This window comes from Salmo salar, chromosome 10 (assembly GCF_965601325.2).
Source record: "Salmo salar chromosome 10, fSalSal1, whole genome shotgun sequence".
Taxonomy (NCBI): Eukaryota; Metazoa; Chordata; class Actinopteri; order Salmoniformes; family Salmonidae; genus Salmo; species Salmo salar.
Genome location: NC_138300.1, coordinates 109,732,065 through 109,753,644, shown reverse-complemented (window position 1 = coordinate 109,753,644; position 21,580 = coordinate 109,732,065). Strand labels below are relative to the sequence as shown.

The 21,580-nt window shown below is 42.5% G+C and overlaps 1 protein-coding gene across 5 annotated transcripts; it reads right to left on the bottom strand.

Moving 5' to 3' along the window:
• Positions 1-615: 615 nt before the first annotated feature.
• Positions 616-20,197, bottom strand: wt1a (WT1 transcription factor a). 5 transcript variants are annotated; one of them, XM_082956576.1, is made up of 9 exons: positions 19,372-20,197; positions 16,218-16,328; positions 14,859-14,961; positions 10,029-10,112; positions 5,304-5,403; positions 3,728-3,872; positions 3,522-3,611; positions 3,222-3,314; positions 616-2,942 (listed from the first exon to the last, which is right to left on the bottom strand). In XM_082956576.1, the coding sequence occupies exons 1-9, from the start codon at positions 19,769-19,771 to the stop codon at positions 2,821-2,823; spliced, it is 1,248 nt and encodes a 415-aa protein (XP_082812702.1). In that variant the 5' UTR covers positions 19,772-20,197; the 3' UTR covers positions 616-2,820.
• Positions 20,198-21,580: the final 1,383 nt, after the last annotated feature.

Sequence of the window (21,580 nt, the reverse complement as noted above, 5' to 3'; positions counted from 1 at the left end):
TCTGAACAGCGTCTGGATCAGTTGAATGTGTATATGTTCTGAACAGCGTCTGGATCAGTTGAATGTGTAGATGTTCTGAACAGCGTCTGTATCAGTTGAATGGTTTGCATAGCAGCTGTTGGGATGAGGAGTTGTTAATATAACAGATGTGTTGTACGTTCTGTGTTATTATCACATCTCTGGACACAGTGCCATGGCTTTCGCATTCTGGAAATGGATGAAAGAGGATTCTGAGGGGATGTCAAAGTTGTAGGAAGATGGGACATCTATATGGAGACATCAAATGTACACTATATTGTTTATGCTAGCATGTTCTTTCAGATATCAGTTGATTGTTTGGTTTCTTTGGGTCAGCTGACATAGAGGAGAACCCCTCTGAGACATATCTCTCTGTTCTGAACCTGAAGCCACACTTTCTTTTCAACAGTCACAGGATCTCTGAGTCTTCAGAGGGTTTAAGGTGTTACTGTAATGTGTTATATATACTGTACATCTTATGACTGCTAAACTAGATGACTAGCGCATTTCAAATCCATAGATAGTAATGTCAAATGTTAATTACCTTTTATGATGAAGGTAAACCTCATGAACAATGACTTCTTAGAGAACACAAAAGGCTTTGAATGCAGTGTTTAATGTACTGTAAAGTTGTCCTACGACAGTACACTGATGTCATTCGTATTCTTTCCCATTCAACCCTATCCTCTTAGAAAGCCCCACATTTGTGTAAAGGAATGTACTATTTCTAAGTGGATGGTTTTCATACAGCCTCTATTGTGACGATTATAAGTGGACTGCACTAAAGTTACAAAAAACAGTCACCTCTCTTCAAAGGCTGTGGAGCTGGGCCTTGGAGCACAAATCTGGGACAGAGATTAACCACTAGCGTTTTTTTGTTATATGAGTAATAGTGTGAGAGAGTCAAGCTGATTTACACAACACTGGGGCCAAGCGAATACTTAAAGAAAGAAGAGGATCTCAACAACAATATTCCCCCAATGTGATAAAACACCATCACCATACAGTCAGCCACTCGGAGAGAGGAAGGCTTGATGTTTTATAACTAGCTGTAGTACATTTTGACATTATACCAAGCTATACCAAGCTTTCTGTCTGTTGTTTTCACAGTGACAGTGCATTAATGTGGATGTCAAATGATAAAAAACTCACAACGGAAAGAGGATATTTTTGTCTTGATTGAGAAACAACTTAAAAGTGTGTCGTTTTTCTAAGTGCAGGGAGAGTGCATTGCTAGCTTGATTAAGATGGAGTGCTGAGCAACAGTGGGTTTGAGAGAAAACATGTTTATGTTTATCTGTGTCTCCTGTTTCACTCAGAAGCCAAGGAATTTTAAAATAATCTGGTTCGAGATAAAGAAAGCAGCGGATGTTAGCTACAGTCAAAGAGTTCTGTTTTGTTATCCTAACTACTTTTATTCTGGCCAGTATGAGCCTCCTCTGGCGACTCGTGTAAGATGACCTACGAGCGGTCACGACCTGGTCAGGTTAAGGTCAGGCTCTGGTCTGGTCATTGGGTCTCAGGAGCGCGGTTGATCAGCCCTGTTAGTGAGGGCAAAAGTAACTCAACACTGGCCCCCTGAGCCAACACAGCTGCCCAGGCAGGCCACACACTGCTGGAGGACTTTAATACAGAACTCAATGGGGAACAATAACAACAACAACAACAGAATCAGCATATATATATATATATATATATATACTGTATAAAAAACTGTGGGGGAAAGTACAGTTTAAACAGAGGGGAACAGACCATAATATACTGATAATACATTTCAGAGTAAAAAAAAATGTTTTTTATGACACTTAAAAAAACATTTCCTGGATCTATCAAAGTAGGTCTAGTCTAAAGTATAATAGTTAAGTCACATGTTTCCATGGCAAGGATATTTTTTTCAAATGCAATCCATTGTCCAGTACTATTATTTACATAATTTAATAACACAACTTCTTGGCCACATAGCCAGTGTGACGATACATATATTTTTTTAACTCACATCCCCAAAATCCACAGTCAAAGTGAAACAATATTTACAGACAACATCACAGACCGAAGAGGACTTACTGTAGCTTTATGATTCAACTACCTGGTGCAGATCAAATTTGTGGACTGAACGAAAGCGATGAACATGCTGTTGGACCAAAGTAAAAAATGTCCCCCTTTCCAGAAATCATTCCAGTGAAAGATATTTTAATTCACAAAAGTATGATAAAATAATAAATTAATCTGAAACTGCTCAAAGTAACACTATAAATGAAAAAAAGGCATAAAGTCATTCACATCTACTTTTTTCAACACCAACAAGAGATAGAAACTATTTTTCCTCTTTAAATGTCTTACTAAAATAACCCTCTGGATCAGAGCATCTGGACAGAGGACCGTCCTTAGATGGCGCTGTTTGGAGGACTGTGCGTAGGTGAGGCTGTACAGTTACATGCAGATGAACAAGACTGGCAGCCTCCTGCTCTGTTACCACAGCCACAAAGTAATAAACCCCACCTATTCCTACAATTTCTCTTCTTTAAATATCTACAATTTCTCTTCTTTAAAACCTTATACCTAACCCTTACCTTAAATTAAGACTAAAAAGCTCATTATTGTTTTTATGAATCTTTACAACACAGTCATTTTTTACTTTGTGGCTGTGCTATCTAGTGGATAGACCTGCTCTGCTGCTGTTTCCCCTTTGTGCTACAGGCATCGGTGAACAAGATGGAGATTCAGAGTCTCATGTAGACAGAGTGTTTGAGAGCAGTGAGGCCAGTGCGTATGCAGAGCAGAGTGGTCTGGTTCAGATCTGGTTCAGATGGCAAGCTGCAGCTTGGTCAGGTTCCTCTGGTGCATGTTGTGGTGACGAACCAGCTCATCAGACCTGGCAAACTTCTTCTGACAGTTGGGCCATCTGCAGTTGAATGGCTTCTCGCCTAGAAGAGGGAGAGAGAGCGTTGTTAGGTAGTATCTGGTTTAAATTATAGTGAAGGGGAGGAAGGGATCCAATCCATTTCCTATGATCATTTTAGATCACTTTCAGTAACATTTTATCTAACCAATTTCCATCTGGTAAAATAACATATCCTTGATTCGTTGAAATACTGTTCCCCCAAAGCCTTGAGCTCTACATACTGGTTGTTCATGAAACGTACCTAACTAAGTTCTAAGCAGAAAAGAGATAAGTAGATGTGTAAAAATAAAAGTTTACGCACTTGTTTTACCTGTATGAGTCCGGGTGTGGGTCTTAAGGTGGTCAGACCGCGAGAACTTTCTCTGACACGTCTCGCACTGGAACGGTTTAACCCCTAGGCACACACAGAGAGAGACACACAGAGTAGAGCACAGGCCAGGAGGGAAGCCATTCCAAAGGGAGCCTGAGCTATAGTGTTCCATTAACAATAGAAAGGGCAGAGAGATGGAGGGAGCAGAGAGATGGAGGGAGCTCAAACAGAGAAAGAGGGAAAATAAATACGAGAAAATGAAAGAGAAAAAGAGAGAAAGAGAGGGCGAACCTGTGTGTCTTCGCTGGTGTCTCTTGAGCTGGTCTGACCTGGAGAACCTTCGTCCACAGTCGGTAAAGTCACACTGGTAGGGCTTCTCGCCTGGACGGAGGGCAGAGGGAAACACAGAGTGGACTTTGGTACAGCGAGACCAGGATCACTGATACACTAGTCTGTTAGTGTAATAGGGTTTGATCTATGGTTGCCCTGGCTCTTACCTGTGTGTTTCCTGCCGTGCATTTGCAGGTGGGACAGCTTGAAGTATCGTTTGTTGCAGCCAGGATATGCACACATGAATGGCCTCTTCTCATTGGTCTCTGAGCGAACAATGGCTGGGGCGATACCTGGCACCCGTCGGACATCCTGTAATGTGACGCGCACGCGCGCGCGCGCGCCCCCACACACACACACACACACACACACACACACACACACACACACACACACACACACACACACACACACACACACACACACACACACAGTAAGCAATAGTACAGGTTTAGAACCACAACATATCATACAAAGAGATAACAGTAACTAAGCTACCTACTAGTCTATTACAGCAAAAGGTAACTCAAAAATAATGACCAATTAAAAAAGGCCAAGGCAAAAGAAGTGTGATTATCTCACTAACGGGGGCTCATTATACTAGAATTAGCCGTAAAATGAGCGCTCAAATTTACTCCACGCCACTGATTTAGTCTCTAAACGTAAGCCGTTAGTCACGGACGTTAGGCAGACCCCATCTCAGTTGTCCATGCCCCCCTTTACTCCTCCCCTTCTTCAACCCCCCAGACCCTGAAACCCATCTGATGTTCATTAGGAGGCTCTTAGTGTAATGGCCTCTGTGGACACTGGCGGTCTAAATAATAGTGTTAGCAGCCTATTGATAAGTAAATGATTTCAGTGTTTATAGCACTGCTGTACCGCCTGCCTTGTTCCTTATCTAAACACCAACACTTCACAGAGGGGGCAGAGCCAATGTTGGGATTGTCAAATAAAAGGCTTTCTGAGCACCAAGAGACCTGACTTTCCAAACATAGACCTTTTCATACCATACATTTCAAATGTTTCATCCAAGTATGTATTTTTTGTGAATGAGGTTTTCCTGGTTTAATTGCACTTGAGAACAATGAGAAGGGAGAAAGAGATGTAGGAAGTACCGAACGTTCCATTTTGAAGGAGAATAGGTCTGGAGAATCTCTGCTCTCTGTGCTTTAAAGCTGCCGACGGACACTAACTAAGATGTAATGATTTATTAACATGGGCCTGCGTATGGAAACTATCTTTGTGATTTCTCTTCCCTTTTCATCCTGAGACGCCTTTTAAATGTCACAACTGTTCTGGCAGTCTGCTCACGGCGTCAGGCTCTTTCCTCCTCCTCTTTCTTCCCTCTTTCAATCTCTCTCTATCTACTCTACCCCTCTAGTCTCTCCCACCTCCTCCTCCTCCTCTTCCAGCACCCGTGCAGTGCCTGGGCTTGGCAGTAGAGGATGACCTTGTGCTGGCATTTAGGGAGTGTGTGTGTGTGTGTGTGTGGTGTGTGTGTGTGTGTGTGTGTGTGTGTGTGTGTGTGTGTGTGTGTGTGTGTGTGTGTGTGTGTGTGTGTGTGTGTGTGTGTGTGTGTGTGTGTGTGTGTGTGTGTGTGTGGGTGTGTGTGTGTGTGTGTGTGTGTGTGTGTGTGTGCTCCTTGTGCTGACCTTGGCCCTGAGCACATAAGGAAAGTTATGTATGGAGAGCAGGAATCAGTGTGACCTGGGTGTGAAGAATCCGTGAGAGGAGAGAACTGACCTGCATGCCTCTGAAGATGCCGTGGGTGTGGATGTGGTACTGGGTGCTGCAGCTATACACCATGGGAGTGTTGGGGTCACTTTCATAACCCGTAGCATGGCTGTCCACAAACAGGAAGACACAAGAGCATTTTTAGTGGGGAATGATGTGACCATTTTCTATTTTGTCTGCCAAATTACAACTCACATAAAAGCTAAAGTTCAAGAGCATTCTGCAGCTTTAGGAGCCATGAAAAACGGCAGAGTGGAAGTCAAGAAAATGTAGGATGCAATGTAGGATGAATGCCTATTATTTTTGCGTTGTTAAATGTACTGTAAAACTGCAGTAAATGGTCCCTGTTGAAAAGGGTCTCCCTGTCCTAAATAAAGCTTGTAATTTAGGAGTTTAGCATTCTTCATCTAGCTAAGCCAGGTTCAGCAAAGTTGCATTGGCATTGTATTTCAATAGCATGCACACTAGGTAAAAGCCCAGAATAAATAAATGCAGAGAAATCCACCGCTATAACTTGTTTTGACATAGGGGCAAATTGCTCTATGCGTCACAGTGCAGTATATTCACCTAAAGCATCCAAAGTGCAACTCAGAGGAAAGACGAATGGTTAACTTCCTGTCATTAACAGATTTATTCGTATGGCTAGGCCTCTCTCTCTGGCCCTGGATTAACACACGTTCAAGCTGCATACTATATTAGTTTTCCTCAGTAAATAAGGGCTTGTCTTAGTAAATCAAAGAGGATCTGGTTAACACTGCAAGACCTGGTTGTCACCCACCTACTACTCTCAATCAAATAAAGGTACAGGATAAGGACATAGAACAAAAGGACCATGATCCATTGTAGTATATCCAGAAATATGAAATATGTATGAAACATAGTTTAGGTATTGTGTACTAGCCTACTTGTTTTAGAAATGGAAATGTTTTCTGAACACTTATTAACCCATTAAAAACTGAAGGTAGCCTCTGAAAGTATTCATTGAAGATGGTTCAGTTACGTACAGCACACGGCAGCTACAGCATTTAAAGACAGCTACAGTTCACATTTAGTTCACATTTATCCAGACGGCTTATATCTGTCATTAGTTTTAAAAAGCAATCTGTCATTTTTCTATTTCAGGGAAGGAGGGTTTGTATCCTGTACAGTTAAATGATCAATACATGGTTGAGGGCATAAAGCAGCCTTTGTCTCTGCTCTTTCCAAGGACAGCCGGAGTGGAGACAGTGAAGCTGCATGCTGCAATACATCTCCCCACAGTTCATTCACTCATTCATTGTGGCGCTTAACACCTCAGGCTCACGTTAACGTATACAGCCAGAGCCTGGGGTAGGAGATGGGGCTGGGTTAGGAGACAGGGCTGGGGAGGGAGACAGGGCTGGAGAGGGAGACAGGGCTGGAGAGGGAGACAGGGCTGGGGAGGGAGACAGGGCTGGGGAGGGGAGGGAGACAGGGCTGGGTTGGGAGAAAGGGCTGGGGAGGGAGACGAGGCTGGGGAGGGGAGGGGAGGGGAGGGAGACGGGGCTGGGGAGGGAGACAGGGCTGGGGAGGGGAGGGAGATGGGACTAGGGAGGGAGATGAGGCTGGGGATGGTGACGGGGCTGGTGAGGGTGATTGTGGAGTGGTGGCGTTTATCTGGAAGAGGCACATGCATACTTTGGCGTGCGTCCCTTGAGATGAGACTCCACGTCTAATTTTCCACAGCCTAAGCACTAGAGTCCTTCTCATTTAGAAGCAGATTAATCATTCAGTCACCCCGGCCTCTGCTGGCTTTTTCGGGGAGGTGGTGGAAGGGTCAGACCCTCCCCTCCAGTCTAACTAAGCCCTGGCTCTGGAGCCCAGGCTGGAGGAGCCCAGGCTGGAGGAGCCCAGGCTGGAGGATCCCAGGGGGAAAGCCTACTGATCTACTTCCACTACTCCCCAGTGCAGAGCCCTTCCCCTCCGTTACATGTCCCACCGTGGTCAAGGCTGATGCCCCACACGGGAAAATTATAGCAGGATACATTTCCCAGCCAGGACAGACAAAACAGAGAGGCTAATTTAACATGCACACAATCTCCGGAGAAAACAGACAGAAACAGAGGGAGGGTTCGGGAGGAGGGGAGGAGGGGAGTTAGAAAAAGAGGGACACTGAAAATGACAACAAAGCAAGAATGAAAGAGGACCTTTTCATTATAGCAGTAAAGCAAGTGAAAAGGTGATGTTTCCCCCTCAGCTAGAGACAGTGATGTAGTGATAAGGAAATAGGTAGGTTAACTCTGATGACCGGTCGTGTGACAAAAGTAACGCTCCCTATATTTACTCCCTATACTTACTCCCTATACTTTCTGCCTATATAGGACTCCCTATATTTACTCCCTATACTTTCTCCCTATACTTACTCCCTATACTTACTCCCTATACTTTCTCCCTATACTTTCTCCCTATATTTACTCCCTATACTTTCTCCCTATATTTACTCCCTATACTTACTCCCTATACTTTCTCCCTATAGTTTCTCCCTATACTTTCTCCCTATATTTACTCCCTATACTTACTCCCTATACTTTCTCCCTATATTTACTCCCTATACTTTCTCCCTATATTTACTCCCTATACTTACTCCCTATACTTTCTCCCTATATTTACTCCCTATACTTTCTCCCTATATTTACTCCCTATACTTACTCCCTATACTTTCTCCCTATATTTACTCCCTATACTTTCTCCCTATATTTACTCCCTATACTTACTCCCTATACTTTCTCCCTATATTTACTCCCTATACTTTCTCCCTATATTTACTCCCTATATTTACTCCCTATACTTTCACCCTATATTTACTCCCTATACTTTGCCCTATCCTTTCTCCCTATACTTTCTCCCTATATTTACTCCCTATATTTACTCCCTATACTTTCTCCCTATATTTACTCCCTATATTTACTCCCTATACTTTCTCCCTATATTTACTCCCTATACTTTCTCCCTATACTTTCTCCCTATATTTACTCCCTATATTTACTCCCTATACTTTCTGCCTATATAGGACTCCCTATATTTACTCCCTATACTTTCTCCCTATATTTAATCCCTATACTTTCTCCCTATACTTTCTCCCTATATTTACTCCCTATATTTACTCCCTATACTTTCTCCCTATATTTACTCCCTATACTTTCTCCCTATTTTTCTCCCTATACTTTCTCCCTATATTTACTCCCTATATTTACTCCCTATACTTTCTCCCTATATTTACTCCCTATATTTACTCCCTATACTTTCTCCCTATATTTACTCCCTATACTTTCTCCCTATACTTTCTCCCTATACTTTCTCCCTATACTTTCTCCCTATATTTACTCCCTATATTTACTCCCTATACTTTCTGCCTATATAGGACTCCCTATATTTACTCCCTATACTTTCTCCCTATATTTACTCCCTATACTTTCTCCCTATACTTTCTCCCTATATTTACTCCCTATATTTACTCCCTATACTTTCTCCCTATATTTACTCCCTATACTTACTCCCTATATTTACTCCCTATACTTACTCCCTATACTTACTCCCTATACTTTCTCCCTATACTTTCTCCCTATATTTACTCCCTATACTTACTCCCTATACTTACTCCCTATACTTACTCCCTATACTTACTCCCTATACTTTCTCCCTATAATTTCTCCCTATACTTACTCCTATACTTACTCCCTATATCTACTTCCTATTTTTGTCCTTATACTTACTCCCTACACTTTCTCCTTATATTTTGTCCCTATATTTACTCCCTATACTTACTCTCTATACTTACTCCCTATACTTACTCCCTATACTTACTCTCTATACTTACTCTCTATACTTACTCCCTATACTTACTCCCTATACTTACTCTCTATACTTACTCTCTATACTTACTCCCTATACTTACTCCCTATATCTACTTCCTATATTTTCTCCTTATACTTACTCCCTATACTTTCTCCCTATACTTTCTGTCTATACTTACTCCCTATACTTACTCCCTATACTTTCTCTCTATACTTACTCCCTATACTTACTCCCTATACTTACTCTCTATACTTACTCCTCTACTCCCATCTTACTCCCTATACTTCTCCCTCTCTCTATACTTACTCCCTATACTTACTCCCTATACTTTATCTCTATACTTACTCCCTATACTTACTCCCTATACTTACTCCCTATACTTACTCTCTATACTTACTCCCTATACTTTCTCTCTATACTTACTCCCTATACTTACTCCCTATACTTACTCTCTATACTTACTCTCTATACTTACTCTCTATACTTACTCCCTATACTTACTCTGTGTGTGTGTGTGTGCGTGTGTGTGTGTGTGTGTGTGTGTGCGTGTGTGTGTGTGTGTGTGTGTGTGTGTGTGTGTGTGTGTGTGTGTGTGTGTGTGTGTGTGTGTGTGTGTGTGTGAAAAAAGAAAGAAACAATCCATATGTGACATCTGTGATAGAGGGAATATTTTTTCTTTCTAATCACCTCAGTGAGAAGTGATGTATTTCACAGGCCCCCTGTGGAGCCCCACTCTGCTACTAAATCAAATATTTAAACAATGCCAGTGAGTGGTCAAATGTGTGATTTAATGAAGGGAGCCCTCCACCCCCTACAACCACCCCCTCCCGCCGCTATTCTGAGACTAGTGCAGATTAATGACTGTTAATCCCGATCAAAGAGGAATGTTTCAGATGACAGGAGCGGGTCACGTCGACATACCTCTTAATGGTGGAAGCCAGCGTGCTAACAGGGTTCCATGCCATGCATTCCAGCTGAGATGCCATTTGGTATAAATTATCACTGCTGGGATTTAAACAAATAAAAAACATTTTTAGGAATTTTTCCTCGGGACAACGTGGTGCCACTGTTTTCAGTGTAGACAAGCACCACAGGAGAGTCAGAGAATTATCAAATGTGGCCCCATCTACACAGGTGCATCCTGGGCAACGGCTCATGAATGTGCCACACAATCAGGATCCACCCACACTAACAGCACCAGGGTGATGTGTTAACCATAGCCCTCCATAGTCCTCCAACCCTCACATCCAAATAACCATCTGTTATTAAGCGTCTGGCTCCAGGACCATTAGTTAACCTGCCAGGTGCTTTCCCAAACACATACTTTAGATGTATCACTGCCGCCCCTGACATCACATCGTTTTATCATACCACAGGAACAGCTCACTGTAGTGGGATGCTCTGGTGCCTGGTACCCTGTACACTGACGGTAGCCTACACTCTGTATAGTGATTGCAGTACGTACAGTACAGTGTTCTGTAGAGTTTCACTTAAAATCAATTCAACTATTTGGATGACAGAGGGTTAAAGGATGATGAGGGTTGAAAGTTGATGAGGGTTGAAGGATGATGAGGGTTGAAGGATGACAGAGGGTTAAAGGATGACAGAGGGTTAAAGGATGATGAGGGTTAAAGGATGATAAGGGTTGAAGGATGACAGAGGGTTAAAGGATGATGAGGGTTAAAGGAGGATGAGGGTTAAAGGATGATGAGGGTTAAAGGATGATGAGGGTTGAAGGATGACAGAGGGTTAAAGGATGATGAGGGTTAAAGGAGGATGAGGGTTAAAGGATGATAAGGGTTGAAGGATGACAGAGGGTTAAAGGATGATGAGGGTTAAAGGATGATGAGGGTTGAAGGATGATGAAGAGTGTATCCATTAGCACACTAATGTGAACTTTGCAGTCTAATCCATTACTGTACATGGTAGGTACAGTCCTCTATGAACAGCTCTATACATACCTGAGACTTTCATCTCTTGAGAAAATAACCAAATGTAGGGGTGTTTTGGTTTAAGCGGCTCTAAAGTTTCAGTCTTCATCCTCTACACCAGTGCTTCCCAAAGGAACTTTGTCCCTGGTTCCCTGGCTCTTAGTTTCATAAGTGGATGTGTTTTTATTTAATGTATTTCCAAAATGTTAAAAAGTGCATAACTGCCGTCTGACTGTATAAATACAGTGCTGTTGGTACCAGGCATTTGATTAGAGAGCGGCTTAGCGGTTTGATTTGAGGATTCCCAGCCCCTTCCCTTCCACAGCAGATATCAGGCTGTTTATGACAGCAGGAGCAGAGCCTGCAGAATGAAGCTTCCAGCACAAGTATCCAGTCTGACTAACACACTCTTATCAACTCCTATTCCCTTATTTTGAATCTTTATGTTCCCTGGAGCTGAAAACAAAATGTTAAAGGTATTCAAAGAATGCAAGCTAATTTTGTGCCATCTCAAGGCGAGGGAGTAAACAGTTGTGTAAGGTTACACTGGGGTTCTCTCCCCTCAGAGAACAGTGAGCTACTTATCAGTAGAAGGAATTCAACATTGGCCTAAGACTGGAAACCAGTAGTGTTTACATCGCTTATCTTGGCTTGCTGAGCACTGCTCCCATTCTCTGTCTGGACAACTGTGATTCATTTATCTGGACATGGTCCTCATCCATACCATCTACATACTGTATTTAACTATTTAACTCAATGAAACAAACTTCAAATATGAATAAAACACAGTAAATATGCTATTATCTTATTCTTTGTCAGGTCGTGAATGCGATTTGAAAAGGCGGTGAATGGATTCAGTCCAATGGAAAGTTTTGAGAGAATAACTACAGTACAAACATGATAAATGCCTTTCTTTGGATCATTTCCTGAATGGAAATCAGTACAGTCTCGTACGTCCAACTTCCTGCCACTGTTACTTCACTTCCTCCTTCCTCTAGCCACTCGGTGTGCTCAACGGCAGAGTGACTTTTCCACATTTAATTTTAGAACTATGATGATTATTGTATTTTATGACGGCAGCACAACCTGGGCCAGTCAGGACAGCTATAAAGGTGCAGCTTCCTGACCCCCTTTAACCAGTGGTGTAAAGTACTTAAGTAAAATTACTTTAAAGTACTACTTAAGTAGTTTTGTTGAGTATCTGTACTTTACTATTTACATTTTTGACAACTTTTACTTTTACTCCACTACATTCCTAAAGAAAATAATGTACTTTTTACTCCTTACATTTTCCTTGACACCAACAAGTACTCATTACATTTTGAACGCTTGGCAGGACAGGACAATTATCTAATTCACGCACTTATCAAGAGAACATCCCTGGTGATCCCTACTGTCTCTGATGTGGCAGACTCGCTAAACACAAATGCTTAGTTTGTAAATTAGTCTGATGTTGAAGTGTGCCCCTGGCTATCCGTATATTAAAAAAACAAGAATATAGTGCCGTCTGGGTTGCTTCATATCAGGAATTTGAAATTATTTATACTTTTACTTTTGACACTTAAGTATTTTTTTGCAATTACATTTACTTTTGATACTTAAGTATATTTTAAACCAAATACTTTTAGACTTTTACTCAAGTAGTATTTTACTGGGTGACTTTCACTTTTACTTGAGTAATTTTCTTTTAAGGTATATTTACTTTTACTGAAGTATGACAATTGGGTACTTTTTCCACCACTGTCTTTTAACTAACTTCAATGACTAGAATCATCAAAACTGTGTTTGCTTATTAAGATGTCTGCATGTTAGACTGCTTTGTAACATTAATAGATGTTTTAGCACTGGTGAGTGGTAGGCCTAAAGGGGTGGGGCTAAGGTGACTGGCAGGGGTGGGGCTTAGGTGAGTGATAGGAGTGGGGCTAAGGTGACTGATAGGGGTGGGGCTAAGGTGACTGATAGGGGTGGGGCTAAGGGGACTGATAGGAATGGGGCTAAGGTGAGTGATAGGAATGGGGCTAAGGTGACTGATAGGGGTGGGGCTAAGGTGACTGATAGGGGTGGGGCTAAGGTGACTGATAGGAGTGGGGCTGAGGTGAGTGATAGGAATGGGGCTAAGGTGAGTGATAGGAGTGGGGCTAAGGTGAGTGATAGGAGTGGGGCTAAGGTGACTGATGGGGTGGGGCTAAGGTGACTGATAGGAGTGGGGCTAAGGTGACTGATAGGGGTGGGGCTAAGGGGACTGATAGGAGTGGGGCTAAGGTGAGTGATAGGAGCGGGGCTAAGGTGAGTGATAGGAGTGGGGCTAAGGTGAGTGATAGGAGTGGGGCTAAGGTGACTGATAGGGGTGGGGCTAAGGTGACTGATAGGAGTGGGGCTGAGGTGAGTGATAGGAATGGGGCTAAGGTGAGTGATAGGAGTGGGGCTAAAGGGACTAATAGGAGTGGGGCTAAGGTGACTGAAAGGGGTGGGGCTAAGGTGACTGATAGGAGTGGGGCTGAGATGAGTGATAGGAATGGGGCTAAGGTGAGTGATAGGAGTGGGACTAAGGTGACTGATAGGGGTGGGGCTAAGGTGACTGAAAGGGGTGGGGCTAAGGTGACTGATAGGAGTGGGGCTGAGATGAGTGATAGGAGTGGGGCTAAGGTGACTGATAGGAGTGGGGCTGAGGTGAGTGATAGGAATGGGGCTAAGGTGAGTGATAGGAGTGGGGCTAAGGTGAGTGATAGGAGTGGGGCTAAGGTGACTGATGGGGTGGGGCTAAGGTGACTGATAGGAGTGGGGCTAAGGTGACTGATAGGAGTGGGGCTAAGGGGACTGATAGGAGTGGGGCTAAGGTGAGTGATAGGAGTGGGGCTAAGGTGAGTGATAGGAGCGGGGCTAAGGTGAGTGATAGGAGTGGGGCTAAGGTGACTGATAGGGGTGGGGCTAAGGTGACTGATAGGAGTGGGGCTGAGGTGAGTGATAAGAATGGGGCTAAGGTGAGTGATAGGAGTGGGGCTAAAGGGACTAATAGGAGTGGGGCTAAGGTGACTGAAAGGGGTGGGGCTAATGTGACTGATAGGAGTGGGGCTGAGATGAGTGATAGGAATGGGGCTAAGGTGAGTGATAGGAGTGGGGCTAAGGTGAGTGATAGGGGTGGGGCCAAGGGGACTAATAGGAGTGGGGCTAAGGTGCCTGATAGGGGTGGGGCTAAGGTGAGTGATAGGAATGGGGCTAAGGTGACTGATAGGAGTGGGGCTGAGGTGAGTGATAGGAATGGGGCTAAGGTGACTGATAGGAGTGGGGCTGAGGTGACTGATAGGAGTGGGGCTAAGGTGAGTGAAAGGAGTGGGGCTAAGGTGACTGATAGGGGTGGGGCTAAGGTGACTGATAGGGGTGGGGCTAAGGTGACTGATAGGAGTGGGGCTGAGGTGAGTGATAGGAGTGGGGCTAAGGTGACTGATAGGGGTGGGGCTAAGGTGACTGATAGGAGTGGGGCTGAGGTGAGTGATAGGAATGGGGCTAAGGTGAGTGAAAGGAGTGGGGCTAAGGTGAGTGATAGGAGTGGGGCTAAGGTGACTGATAGGGGTGGAGCTAAGGGGACTGATAGGAGTGGGGCTAAGGTGAGTGATAGGAGCGGGGCTAAGGTGAGTGATAGGAGTGGGGCTAAGGTGAGTGATAGGAGTGGGGCTGAGGTGAGTGATAGGAGTGGGACTAAGGTGAGTGATAGGAGTGGGGCTAAGGTGAGTGATAGGAGTGGGGCTGAGGTGAGTGGCAGGGATGTGATGTCAGGTAAGGGCAAGTGAATCTACTGTGGTGGGGCAGCTCCAGTACTCACCTGTTGTAAGGGTTCCTCAGCAGTAGGGCTTGGCTGCCTGTACAGCTGTCTGATGGGGTGTGGCATCCATACACGGGTGGAGGGACAGGATACGGCTGTTCACCTACACAAACAAAAGACAATTATTACCAACCAACTCCACTGATTGAGAATTAAAACAGTGCGATGGTATATTAAGGTGTAAGTTTCCTGATAGATGTGTAGCACACGGGTCCCCTGTGGCTCAGTTGGTAGAGCATGGTGTTTGCAACGCCCGGGTTGTGGGTTCATTTCCCACGGGGGACCAGTACGGGAAAAATAAAAGAAATAAATAAATGTATGAAATGTATGCATTACCTACTGTAAGTCTGCTAAATGACTAAAATGTAAATGTAACGTGATGCTTCATACTGTCTGGGTCTGGAAGTACCACATTAACCACAAAGTTTTCAGGAAATTCATCCCTGGTCCAATGGAGCTGTTTGTCTGACAGTGCCTCCTCTGAGAAAAACTATCCTGAGAGGGACATTGAGAAAGAAACCTGTGAACTGTGTCTGAATATAGACAGCACTTCTAAAAACAAGAGGCTGTTCTTTGAAGCCGTAAAGCACACTGACTATTTTTGATTTTTCAAAGTGCAAATGAAGGATCAGTGCTTTGGCTCTGCCTCCACGTGTTGTGAATGGGTCCCAGGGCAGTTCTAAACATTCCAAAAACCTCCAGTTATCATTTCTATTCAGAGAGCCCAAGATTTACAACATCGCAGTAATACAATTAGCAACACACACATCCGGGAGTTTACTAACAGCAGGACCATGGATGAAGAAAAGGACAATAAAAAAAAAGATGCTATTAATTTATGACACTGACGTGAAGGTCAGTGTAAGACTTAACCTCACAGTGACTTTAAGATGGAGGTCACTCCCTAGGTGAGGAGTACAGAGTTCACAATACACATGTTTACCATGTGGAACCCTCTGTGGAAAAGGTTCTACCTAGAACCAAGAAGGGTTCTTCAAAGGCTTCTCCTACGGGGACAGCCAAGAGACCCTTTTAGGTTCTAGATAGCACCTTTTATTCTAAGAATGTGCATCCACGCACACAAATATGAATGCTCACACACACCCGCACACACACACACACACACACACAAGCATGTACTCTTGTTCTCTCTCTCTCACACATGCACGCTCACACACACACACACACACACACACACACACGCACACCCGCACGCACACCCGCACACACACACCCACACACACACGTACTCTTGCTCTCTCTCTCTCACACATGCACACGCACGCATAACACACACACACACACACACACACACACACACACAAACATTGCAGTAATCTAGGTGCTGTTTACCCATACTGGTCTGCTGAGCGAGGGAGTTTTCATCTTTAAAGGAGTGGTTGAGGAACTGGGAGGAGTGGTGTGTGGGAGTGTGACCGTAATTAGTGGCACCATCAAAAGCACTGTAACCTGTAAACACAAAGAAGAAAGGTTTAGAAAAACTAAATGAATAATTCCAAGACTTTCAGAACATGGAAGTAGGTAAAAACGTGGTTACATGGTAGAAGTTACTGTATCAATTATCATTTAGCTCATTGGCTAACAAAGGGTTAGCACCCTGACCCTTTGTGCTGAATATGTAGGTAAATTCCCTCCCTCCCCCAGTAACCCCTGTGTTGGGGGGAGAGTGAAAGGCTCCTGAGTGAAAACAAACTGTGGCAGGACAGTGGAGGGCTGACACCAGAATCATGCCTATGTCTGACCCAGGGTGGGACACCAGATCATCAATCACACACCAGCTAACAGCAATGCCATTAATTACACACCAGCACAACTTTCACCAGCGGCCCAGCAGGGTTAACTCAAAACTCATTAAAGAACTCTATTTGTCTTCCATCCCTGTCTGACTAACTGAGTAGAGGAGGACTGATCCCCATCACATTACACAGGGCTGGTCTGGGTCACAGTGGGCATAGTGAAGGAATACCAAATGCACTTACAAAGTGACATGACATTTTTCCTATATCTATTCTAAAATAGAATGTTTATTTGTTGGTTTATTTGTTGTTTTGATGGTTATGAACTTCTTATAAACCATTGTGAAATATATTATGAACCATTCACAAGCCATTTATTTTGAGGACCAGTAATCAAAGTTAAATCACTGAACAATGACCTTAAGGGTATTACTTACAGTACAGTATCTATGTAATAATACATTTTGAAGTTATACCGACTCCCAAAGTGTTAAAATGCTACAGAAGCAAGTGTGAATAGTCAACTCATAACCAAATTAATAGTCAGACGCCAAGTGTCTAATTCTATAAATTAGTGCTTTCATAAATAAAAACAAATTTTACAGTGACTATAGATATACTGTAGATATTAATACACTTCAGAATTCCATCTGTGATTCCCCAGTAATTGTATTTCGATAAGCGACTTCTTCTTCTTCTTCTTTTTACTGTGCATTTTGACAAAGCAGGCGTAAAGTAGCCTACAAATCTTGAAATAATACTTCAAGAAATATTGTTATGCTTTTACATACTATTACAGAATTTACATGTATTACAAATGTCAACCAGCATGGTAAATCAAGGGAACTCTGTGCGACAATAGAATATCTGAATGATAGGCCTACTTAAAAATAATACGTTAATTAAGAAATCTAAACATAATAAAAAGGGTATGTTCTGAAGGGTAACACAAATATTTTCCGTTTTGGATTATTATGTACAAGGAAAGTCCCTACAATAATTCCTTAACTACTTTATCCTCTTGTTCTCCTCTTCCACCAAGTAAACTCAACACGCACACATGGAATTACACAAGCACAAGTACATTGGCAAAACAGACCCAAATACACACATAATACCTGTCCTCACACTAACTAGTTTGGACTGTGTCGTTTCGCATGGTAACCGTAAACAGATCACAAGTACAGTGGATTCTCCCTCAGTGAGCCTCAGTGTTTTATCAGTATCTAGTGAAAGTGACCCGCCTGAGATTTAGCCATGGCTTGTTTGCACTGCTTGGCCAGGCACAGGAGGGGATGATAAGGGGATTGAAGGTTGGACGAGCCCTTTGATACTGATGTTAGTTCTAATTAATCCGACATTAAAAGTGCAGACAGATTACATTTGGGGTGCGAGCACTGGTGACCCCAGCAGCCCTGAAGAGAAATCGTAAAGCTTAACTACAAATAGCTGTCATAATAATATCACTTTTCGAAAAACTTGGAAATCAGGGGACAGGTAGATGTCACTCACAATTGGTCAGCTTCAGATAATATTTGACTGATTTAAGGAGTTCTACTGAGATTAGTTTAATTTACTACAAGTTCACAAGTAATTACATTTTCTGTCATCACTGAGACTTTTTTCCCTTCATTTCTATTAATTTAGTATAATATTATATAGCCTATACAGTAGCTACAGTATATGCCATGGCTAGTTAATGGTTCAGTTCAGCATAACACTGATTCCATGAATTATGAATGTTTAGTATGTGTATACCTTTTCAACCCCAAGACTCCTAAACATTTGTATTTGCAACAATCAACTGTAATAAAACCACAAGTTCACAATTTCTTTGAATACTATACTCTCTCATTGGCTACTATATGATCAGTTTAATTATACCACAGCTGCTGTTAGATTTCAGAGATCAAATTGTGTGTCCACTTGTAAGGAAAATAATCTATTCTGTTTGAAAATAATTTGGTTTAAAATTACACATTCATTTAAAAGCAATGTCAGAAGTTCATAATATAATTCCTAATGAAAATGACAGACTGTAGCATATACTAATGACAAATCATTTAAACAGTACAAAGTTCAAATAATACAATAGTTCTAATAATGCACTAATTATAAACTCACAAAATGAATCATGTTACTTAAAGTTCTTATAAGGAAATTTAAAAAACAGCATAGCAAATGCAGATATTTTCTACATTGTAAACTAATGTCAACAAATTGTCATTGTACTGTGCTGGCAATAAGATCAGTTTTTCCACTGACATATATACTAGCAAAATAAAACACAAGGTTCACCTAAACAAACGTAATCCTCGATATGAGCTTGACATTATGAATGTATTTATTGTTCATAGGACCTTTATTCAGGTCTACCTATCATTCCTTTGTTTGTTTATTGATCATGAACTAGACACAGCTGTCCATCAGGGGAGTTAACAAAAACTGTCGCCAGGGAAATAGTCATGGAAGCATAAAAACATAAAAGTGCAATAAGTGTACAACATGATACAGAAGGACTAGGAGTATACCAACTGTTGAATACTACAATGACCATAATGAACTTTACTAAACAAATGCCATCTTTCTGTGAATGAAAATATTTAATTAACCAAATATCAAGTCCTAGTGCAACCAAAATAACATTTTAATACACTAATCTCCAGAATAGATATTGATCATTTTAATACACTAATCTCCAGAATAGATATTGATCATTTTAATACACTAATCTCCAGAATAGATATTGAGCTTACCCTGGTTCCTGGAGGGGGGCTGGGTGTCCATACAGTTGGTCAGGTAGGGTGCGTTGCTGAACATCCTTGGCTGGCTTGGTGGGGGCTGACTGGGTGGAGGGGGGGCCCCGAAGGCCCCGTACCTGCAGGCCCCTGTGCCAGTGAACTGGCCAGAGAAGTGCAGGGTGAAGGCACTCAGGCCACAGTGAGGGTCCTCCTGGGGATCCCCAGAGCTCCAGCTGGGCTCCTGCTTGATGAAGGAGTGGGGGGCCAGTGAGCTGTAGGGGGCGCCAGTGTGGAAGTCCAGTACAGGGCCCCACTGAGGGGCACTGCTGACGGGCAGGGTACAGTTCCCATTCCCCCCTGGCAGGGCTGGCACCGGGGGTAGCAGGGCGTTGAGGTCACGTACGTCTGAGCCCATCTCTGTTGGAGCAACCGCACCTGGAAACCAGTCTGTCCAAAAACCCGACAGGATCGCTCTGAAAACGGACCTAAGTCTTCTTCGGCGTTCTGATGTACCGGCTCCTGGTTCTGTGGAAACTTAAGTCCAACAAAGCTTCATTGTTGCATTGAAAGACAGCTTTTTTTAAGGAAAACACACACAATTCCCCCCAAACGAAAGTCGAAACAATAGAAAGTGTCTGTTTTGTGTGCTGTGGTAGATAGTCCATGTAGCGGAGAGAGGTCTGTCTGGATGTCTAACCTGGGAGCGTTCTCTCAGCTCTGTCAATGGAGGAGAAAGACTGGGAGAGGAAGAGAGGAGGAGAGGGGTAGCCCTCTATTCCTTTACTCATGCGTCTGTTTTCTTTAGAGCCCACAAACCTCAAATACAGACCCAGTGAGAAGGCTGGAGGAGGAGCCAAGGCCAATGAGCAAGAGGGATGAGTGCTGGGCTTCATTCATTTAGTACTGCCCCTCAGCCCCTCACTTTAAACTCCCATCTCTCTGTGCACCTTAAAAGAGCCTGTGCTCGTGTGAGTGTGTGTGTGTGTGTGTGTGTGTGAGAGAGTAAGAGAGAGAGAATTCCGTTTGAATAGCACGAAGTTGGGGGATTTAGAAATAATAATACAATTCTACATCCTTTCACTATTCTTTTCGTAGCATCTCCAAATAAATTGTCAGTACCAATGTTACTGCTTGATTTTTCTTGAGCAGATTTTTCTTGAACATGATTATTCATTGAATCTTTGGATGTTGCCAAATAGTTAGATTTGGAATTATTATTACTGTGTGTGTTTAACTTATTCCGGAGGTGGCTTATTTCTAATCATGAGCTTTATCCAACAAATAGGACATATATGGGATGTTGATACATATTTAATATTACTGCATACGAAGACCAACAAAATGTGTAGGCTATATGCTTCTGAAATAACAATATCATTTCTCATCTTTTTGGTCATGTATAACTGGAACATTAGCTAAAACATTTTAACGCATTGTAACGCTACCTGCCGGGGCCTAGCGGTTAGAGCGTTGGGCCAGTGACCGAAGGTTGCTGGATCGAATCCCCGAGCTGACAAGGTATAAATCTGTCGTTCTGCGCCTGAACTAGGCAGTTAACCCACTTTTCCCAGGTAGGTCGTCATTGTAAATAAGAATTTGTTTTTAACTCACTTGCCTAGGTAAATAAAGGTTAAATAAAAAATATGTAAATCGGTGTCTCTTTTCTATGTAGTGCGACTTGATGAGGATGTCGCCTTGGTTCGGTGAGTTGGACATAATTGTCTCTCATACGGTTCATCACTGCACGTAGCCTAGGCTGTATCACGAATGCAATTAAAAGTGGCCTATTTACGAAAATACAATTTGCCTAAATACAACATGAACAATGGAGTGGCATTCTCGTCTCTCGAAATGATTGGCGAAATTATATCATAGCCTGAATATGTTTTAACATTGATTAAATACGCGGCTCCTATGAAGGTAACACAATTTGTTTTTCGAGAGGTGTCTTAGTCAATTATCTTCTGATTGGTATATGTAATTGTTTTGACTAAATGTATTCTGATCATTCCTGTATTTTTTCTTCATTCGTTTACTCAATCTCTAAACATTATATGAAGCTGTCGAAAAAGTTGAACTTATCACAGTCTAAAAGTTTATCAAAGTAGCCTATAATAATACAAATATTAGCGTAATAATAATAATAATAATAATAACGTATTATTATATTTTATTGTTATATTCTATTCTATTTATATTAATAGTTACAAATTACGCTCCTTAA